The sequence below is a fragment of the Salvelinus fontinalis genome, chromosome 23 (genome assembly GCF_029448725.1).
Source record: "Salvelinus fontinalis isolate EN_2023a chromosome 23, ASM2944872v1, whole genome shotgun sequence".
Classification (NCBI taxonomy): domain Eukaryota; kingdom Metazoa; phylum Chordata; class Actinopteri; order Salmoniformes; family Salmonidae; genus Salvelinus; species Salvelinus fontinalis.
The window spans coordinates 26,032,226-26,040,610 of record NC_074687.1 but is presented as its reverse complement, the minus strand read 5'-3'; the positions used below and the strand labels follow the sequence as shown (position 1 = coordinate 26,040,610).

At 46.0% G+C, this 8,385-nt stretch overlaps 1 protein-coding gene across 4 annotated transcripts in view; it reads right to left on the bottom strand.

Annotated features, from left to right (window-relative positions):
* Positions 1-208: 208 nt before the first annotated feature.
* gab2 (GRB2-associated binding protein 2) overlaps positions 209-8,385 on the bottom strand; it is a 199,627-nt gene continuing 191,450 nt past the window's right edge. For 3 of the 4 annotated variants that reach the window (XM_055878323.1, XM_055878325.1, XM_055878326.1), the window contains 6 exons: positions 8,038-8,135; positions 5,771-6,050; positions 5,163-5,253; positions 3,592-3,697; positions 2,210-2,332; positions 209-1,505 (listed from right to left, as the gene is read on the bottom strand). In XM_055878323.1, the coding sequence (XP_055734298.1) occupies positions 1,359-1,505; positions 2,210-2,332; positions 3,592-3,697; positions 5,163-5,253; positions 5,771-6,050; positions 8,038-8,135 (845 nt within the window). In that variant the 3' untranslated portion in view covers positions 209-1,358. The remainder of the gene's footprint in view (positions 1,506-2,209; positions 2,333-3,591; positions 3,698-5,162; positions 5,254-5,770; positions 6,051-8,037; positions 8,136-8,385) is intronic. The other variant, XM_055878324.1, reaches the window with a different exon arrangement.

Here is an 8,385-nt window from a genome sequence, read left to right as displayed (position 1 = left end):
ATTTTATTGTAAGGCTGTTATTTGGTCTCCTACAGCAGACGCCGGGCGTGCGTGGCGAAGCTGAAATTACTGCCTGCAGTGCAGTGAAAATACCCTCCACGCCTGCTTCACTTCTGCAAGGCTCAGCTAAAATGGTTTGATTGAAGTCAGAAAAGAATGGGAGAGCGAGCCTGACGAGCCCCCCCCCCCCCCCCCCCCGCCCCCCCCCCCGCCTGTCCTATCAAGCAAAATGAGACTTCATCTGTAATAGAATTTGCATTCCTGATATTCCACTGACCGGTTGGGTGGTCAGACAACGACAGCAGTTTGACTGGCAGCAAATAGTTTTAAGTAGCTATGTACATTAGCTAACCCGCTAAAACAAGAAGAGAACAAACTCAAGGTTGTGTTACAGTTGAAATGGCTGTAGAGAAGAACTAGAAGAGTTGTCCCCCCGTAGCTTGACAGAGTCAGAGAAACAACCTTGAAGAAAGGTTACTGTTTACAGGTTAGTATTTGGGAAGGCAAGTCCCATATCACTTCAATCCAGCTTTAACAGTCTCTTTAGGAAGAAAAGCGTTTGGCATGTTCAGGTTGGGTCTCTGTCCGCCTGCGTCAAGCGTTGGCTGCTGTGCACAGCACTGATGATCGCCACAGATCACAGCTAGACGTTGACTTTTTGTCTCCTCTTTTTCAGCCAAGTCCTCATTTCAGTCCTCAACTCATTTCAGTCCTCATGTCGGTCCTCATTTCAGTCCTCAACTCATTTTAATTCTCATTTCAGTCCTCAACTCATTTTAATCCTCATTTCAGTCCTCAGCTCATTTTAATCCTCATTTCAGTCCTCAGCTCATTTTAATCCTCATTTCAGTCCTCAACTCATTTTAATCCTCATTTCGGTCCTCATTTCAGTCCTCAACTCATTTTAATCCTCATTTCAGTCCTCATTTCAGTCCTCTACTCATTTTAATCCTCATTTCAGTCCTCATTTCAGTCCTCATTTCAGTCCTCAACTCATTTTAATCCTCATTTCAGTCCTCATTTCAGTCCTCATTTCAGTCCTCATTTCAGTCCTCTACTCATTTTAATCCTCATTTCAGTCCTCATTTCAGTCCTCTACTCATTTTAATCCTCATTTCAGTCCTCTACTGATTTTAATCATCATTTCAGTCCTCAACTCATTTCAGTCCTCATTTTAGTCCACATTCCAGTCCTCAAGTAATTTTAGTCATCACCTGTCCAACAGAGGTAATCTGTGTCTCCACCATCCATAAATGTTCCTTTACTCCTCAAACTGACTCCTGTCAGTAACAGTGTAACATCCTATAGGAGATGACATGAGGTAAGGTCAGAGCGCTGTGTCGTTTCCATGGTTACTGTCAGGACTTTACGGTCTTAGGGGCGGGGTCGGTGGACTGTCGGACGTCCGTCCACTCCTGCATGGTGTTCTGGAGGGCCTGCGTCTTCTCCTTGTCCACCTGGACATAATCCACCTTCTCATCAGATGTCACCGAGGACGTAGAGGGCTGGGGGAAGAGAAGAGGAGAGGAGTCAAGAGGAGAGCAGAAGATTGGAGAGAGGAGAGTGGAGTGGAGTAGAGTGGAGAGGATATGAGTAGAGAGTAGAGGAGAGGAGAGTGGAGAGGAGAGGAGAGTGGAGAGGATAGGAGTGGAGAGTAGAGGAGAGTGGAGAGGAGAGGAGATGAGTGGAGAGGAGAGGGGAGAGGAGATGAGATGAGTGGAGAGGAGATGAGTGGAGAGGAGATGAGTGGAGAGGAGATGAGTGGAGAGGAGATGAGTGGAGAGGAGTGGAGAGGAGATGAGATGAGAGGAGTGGAGAGGAGATGAGTGGAGAGGAGATGAGTGGAGAGGAGAGGAGAGGAGAGTGGAGAGGAGAGGAGAGTGGAGAGGAGATGAGTGGAGAGGAGATGAGTGGAGAGCAGAAGATTGGAGAGAGGAGAGTGGAGTGGAGTAGAGTGGAGAGGAGAATGGAGTAGAGTGGAGAGGAGAGTGGAGAGGAGATGAGTGGAGAGGATATGAGTGGAGAGGATATGAGTGGAGAGGAGAGGAGTGGAGTGGAGAGTGGAGAGGAGAATGGAGTAGAGTGGAGAGGAGTTGAGTTGGAGACGTGAGTGAACAGGGAGTACAGGAGGGGGCTGAGCACGCACCCCTGTGGGGCCCCTGTGTTGAGGATCAGTGTGTCGGGGGGGTGGGGGGGGGGGGGGGTGTACCTTTCTGTGTGGACTGGGGGAGCCCGGCTGGAAGTCCAGAGCCAGGTAGTCCACATTGCCACACTTCCTAGGGGCGGGGCTGCTGGTACCACTCACTGCTGGGGAGGTAGACGCTGGGTTCTGCTGATAGAGGACAGAGAAGAAAAGGGGGTGTGTAAACACACACATGGGTAACACCTGAATTCATTTCTAGACTAACTGCGGCCCACACAAAGAGAAAACACTCATTAACCAAGACTAACAAACAAAACTAACAGACCCCTTGACTTTTTCAACATTTTGTTATGTTACAGCCTTATTCTAAAATTGATTAAATAACTTTTCCCCCTCATCAATCTACACACAACACCCCATAATAACATCACACTACACCATAATGACATCACCATTCGCCATAATGACATCGCCATACGCCATAATGACATCGCCATACGCCATAATGACATCGCCATACGCCATAATGACATCGCCATACGCCATAATGACATCGCCATACACCATAGTGACATCGCCATTCGCCATAATGACATCGCCATTCGCCATAATGACATCGCCATTCGCCATAATGACATCGCCATTCGCCATAATGACATCGCCATTCGCCATAATGACATCGCCATTCGCCATAATGACATCGCCATACGCCATAATGACATCGCTATACGCCATAATGACATCGCCATACGCCATAATGACATCGCCATACGCCATAATGACATCGCCATACGCCATAATGACATCACCCTACGCCATAATGACATCACCATACGCCATAATGACATCACCATAAGCCATAATGACATCACAATACCCCATAATGACATCACCATACCCCATAATGACATCACAATACCCCATAATGATATCACAATACACCATAATGACATGCTTATTCTTATTTTATATATTTTTTTAATCAATTGAATTGTAGAATAAGGCTGTAAAGTAACAAGATGTGTAAAAAGTCAAGGGGTCTGAATACTTTCTGAATGCACTGCACAGGGTTAGGAAGTGTATACTGTGTCCATGGAACATGTCCAGGATGAACTGAGGACAAGTTAATGGCTAAACAAAGGATATAATTCAATCATAAAGACAAAACATAATACACTGAGCTGCAGTCCTAAATGCCACCCTACTCCCTATATAGTGCTGCTTATAGCCCTGGGTCCTCTACTACAGTATGTCAGCTCAGTAAGCCTTCGTCCTAAATGCCACCCTACTCCCTATATAGTGCTGCTTATAGCCCTGTGTCCTCTGCTACAGTATGTCAGCTCAGTAAGCCTTCGTCCTATATGGTACCCTACTCTCTATGGGGCACTGATGAAAAGAAGTGAACTACATGGGGTATAGGGTGCATCTGTCCTGTTGTAGGGACTCACCATGGCTACGTAGTTCTCCTCGCTGTCTGCGGAGTCCGTGCTGGTGATACTCTGGGTGGAGATGGGTCTGCAGTGCTGGGAGGACATGCCACCTGAGTTCATAGGCCTGGGAGGAGGGAGGAGAGAGAGGACTGTGACTGACTCCACATTCTGACGCCTATGGCAGTACTACTGAGACCAGGGAGGCCTGGGAGGAGAGAGAGGACTGTGACTGACTCTACATTACGACTCCTATGGCAGTACTACTGAGACCAGGGAGGCCTGGGAGGAGAGAGAGGACTGTGACTGACTCTACATTACGACTCCTATGGCAGTACTACTAAGACCAGGGAGGCCTGGGAGGAGAGAGAAGAGAAAGGACTGTGACTGACTCCACATTACGACTCCTATGGCAGTACTACTGAGACCAGGGAGGAGAGAGAGGACTGTGACTGATGTGGGACATGGGTCAGGTAGCTAGTATAACTGATATGGGACATGGGTCAGGTAGCTAGTGTAACTGATATGGGACTCACAGGGTCAGGTAGCTAGTATAACTGATATGCGCCATTGTCAGTTAGCTAGTATAACATATGGGACAGGGTCAGGTAGCTAGTATAACTGATATGGGACTCACAGGGTCAGGTAGCTAGTATAACTGATATGGGACATGGGTCAGGTAGCTAGTATAACATATGGGACAGGGTCAGGTAGCTAGTATAAATGATATGGGACTAACAGGGTCAGGTAGCTAGTATAACTGATATGGGACAGGTTCAGGTAGCTAGTATAACTGATATGGGACATGGGTCAGGTAGCTAGTATAAATGATATGGGACAGGGTCAGGTAGCTAGTATAACTGATATGGGACATGGGTCAGGTAGCTAGTATAACTGATATGGGACATGGGTCAGGTAGCTAGTATAACTGATATGGGACATGGTCAGGTAGCTAGTATAACTGATATGGGACATGGGTCATGTAGCTAGTATAACTGATATGGGACTCACAGGGTCAGGTAGCTAGTATAACTGATATGGGACTCACAGGGTCAGGTAGCTAGTATAACTGATATGGGACAGGGTCAGGTAGCTAGTATAACTGATATGGGACATGGGTCAAGTAGCTAGTATAACTGATATGGGACATGGGTCAGGTAGCTAGTATAACTGATATGGGACATGGGTCAGATAGCTAGTATAACTGATATGGGACATGGGTCAGGTAGCTAGTATAACTGATATGGGACATGGGTCCGGTAGCTAGTATAACTGATATGGGACAGGGTCAGGTAGCTAGTATAACTGGTATGGGACAGGGTCAGGTAGCTAGTATAGCTGATATGGGACATGGGTCAGGTAGCTAGTATAGCTGATATGGGACATGGGTCAGGTAGCTAGTATAACTGATATGGGACATGGGTCAGGTAGCTAGTATAACTGATATGGGACATGGGTCAGGTAGCTAGTATAACTGATATGGGACATGGGTCAGGTAACTAGTATAACTGATATGGGACATGGGTCAGGTAGCTAGTATAACTGATATGGGACATGGGTCAGGTAGCTAGTATAACTGATATGGGACTCACATGGGTCGAGTCCAGGACATGGTGATTGGACTCTTAAATGGGAGCTCATCAATGATGCCATTGTTCCTCAGATCCAGAGGTGTCGGCTTGGCTGAAGACATACAGAAACAAAACAACGTCATTGTCATCTCAACTGTCTAATTGTTCACTAAATGTAGAGGGTTGTTGGATTTAGACAGAAATCAGAATATATATTACATCTAAATGTAGAGGGTTGTTGGGTTTAGACAGAAATATATTACATCTAAATGTAGAGGGCTGTTGGGTTTAGACAGAAATATATTACATCTAAATGTAGAGGGTTGTTGGGTTTAGACAGAAATATATTACATCTAAATGTAGAGGGCTGTTTGATTTAGACAGAAATCAGAATATATATTACATCTAAATGTAGAGGGTTGTTGGGTTTAGACGGAAATCAGAATATATATTACATCTAAATGTAGAGGGTTGTTGGGTTTAGACAGAAATCAGAAAAAGTGTTACAAAAGAACAATATGATAAACTAAGAATGTTTAATATGACACAATGTGGCAGTTTGGCATCATGACAGTCTCTAAAAGAATAGAACACTGAACGCCTCATATCGACTGAGACATGACACTCACATTTCCTGTTGGGTTTGAGGTTGCGATTTACAGGTGGTGGCGTGACGTCACTCAGCCTCCCCGGTCGGTGACACAGCGAGGCGGTACTTCCCTTCCGAGCGGGTAGCGTTGCTGAGAACCCTGGGAAGTCAAAGTGGTGCGGCCCGGGGCTCATGGGGATGTAGATGTTTTTGGGGCTGTCCGCCTGGGCGGCGTTGAGGGGAGACGAACCTGGGTTCATAAGCACATAGTTGTCCTCCGAGTCGCCGCTGTCCGAACGTGTCAGAGGGGCCTTTGTTCTCTGACAAGAAACAGACAGGGAAAGTCATGGGGATTGTCTTCGACATGATTATCTCCGACATGATTATCTCCGACATGATTATCTCCGACATGATTATCTCCGACATGATTATCTCCGACATGATTATCTCCGACATCAGTATCTCCGACATCAGTATCTCCGACATCAGTATCTCCGACATCAGTATCTCCGACATCAGTATCTCCGACATCAGTATCTCCGACATCAGTATCTCCGACATCAGTATCTCTGACATCAGTATCTCTGACATCAGTATCTCTGACATCAGTATCTCTGACATCAGTATCTCCGACATCAGTATCTCCGACATCATTATCTCCGACATCAGTATCTCCGACATCAGTATCTCTGACATCACTATCCTAGACATCATTATCTCCGACATGCAGTCATGATTGTGGGAAAAACAAAGAACATACAACAGCAGTCAGAAATCAACAACATGATACAATCAGTCCATGGGGCCTCATTTATCAATAGTAGGCAGAAATCTGTGCATACACCATTCGTGGGAGCGTGGGATCATTTCCAAGCAAAGTGTGAGATGTATCAAGATGTATGCTGGAGAGTGTGATGACCAAGGCACAGTGCCAAGTGGTGGAATAAGGGAACTGTTAAAAAATATTAACGTTACAGCCTAATTATAAAATGGATGAAATCATTGTTTTCCCTCATTAATCTACACACATTACTCCATAATGACGAAGCAAAAACTGTTTTTTTTTAATGTTTAGAAATGTATATATATATATATATAAAAAATATAAAAAAATGAAATACCTTATTTACATGAGTATTAGACCCTTTGCTATGAGACTCAAAATTTAGCTCGATTTCGATTTCCATCGATCAAAAACCAAGCCATGAAGTCGAAGGAATTTCCTGTAGAGCTCCAAGAATGGATCGTGTCGAGGCACAGATCTGGGGAAGGGTACCAAAATATTTCTGCAGCATAGAAGGTCCCCAAGAACACAGTGGCCTCCATCATTCTAAAATGGACGGAGTTTGGAACCACCAAGACTCTTCCTAGAGCTGACCGCCCGGCCAAACTGAGCAATCGGGAGAGAAGGGCCTTGGTCAGGGAGGTGACCATGAACCTGATGGTCACTCTGACAGAGCTCTAGAGTTCCCTCTGTGGAGATGGGAGAACCTTCCAGAAGGACAACCATCTCTGCAGTACTCCACCAATCAGGCCTTTATGGTAGTGGACAGACATTATCCTTCAATCCTGTCTAGAGCAGGACTAGTCTAGAGGAACACTAGGACAGACGTTATCCATCCTGTCTAGAGCAGGACTAATCTAGAGGAACACTAGGACAGACCTTATCCATCCTGTCTAGAGCAGGACTAGTCTAGAGGAACACTAGGACAGACCTTATCCATCCTGTCTAGAGCAGGACTAGTCTTGAGGAACACTAGTACAGACCTTATCCATCTTGTCTAGAGCAGGACTAGTCTAGAGGAACACTAGTACAGACCTTATCCATCCTGTCTAGAGCAGGACTAGTCTAGAGGAACACTAGGACAGACCTTATCCATCCTGTCTAGAACAGGACTAGTCTTGAGGAACACTAGTACAGACCTTATCCATCCTGTCTAGAGCAGGACTAGTCTTGAGGAACACTAGGACAGACCTTATCCATCCTGTCTAGAGCAGGACTAGTCTAGAGGAACACTAGTACAGACCTTATCCATCCTGTCTAGAGCAGGACTAGTCTAGAGGAACACTAGGACAGACCTTATCCATCCTGTCTAGAACAGGACTAGTCTAGAGGAACACTAGGACAGACCTTATCCATCCTGTCTAGAACAGGACTAGTCTTGAGGAACACTAGTACAGACGTTATCCATCCTGTCTAGAGCAGGACTAGTCTAGAGGAACACTAGTACAGACGTTATCCATCCTGTCTAGAGCAGGACTAGTCTTGTGGGAAAAAAAGGGGGTATTTCTGTCTGAAAGTCTCACCAGGTAAGAACTGAAGCCATCGTTGACACACTCCACAGACTGGCCTTGGTTGTTGAAATAGATCGGACGTTGTTGGCTGCTCGTCTCAAATGAACACCCTGGGGAGAGAGGAGAGGAGAGGAGAGGAGAGGGAAGAGAAGGGAAGAGGAGAGGAGAGGAGAGGAGAGGAGAGGGAAGAGAAGAGAAGAGAAGAGAAGAGGGGAGGAGAGGAGAGGAGAGGAGATGAGAGAAGAGGAGAGGAGAGGAGAGGAGAAGAGAAGAGGGAAGAGGAGAGGAGAGGAGAGGGAAGAGAAGAGGAGAGGGAAGAGAAGAGGAGAGGGAAGAGGAGAGGAGAGGGAAGAGGAGAGG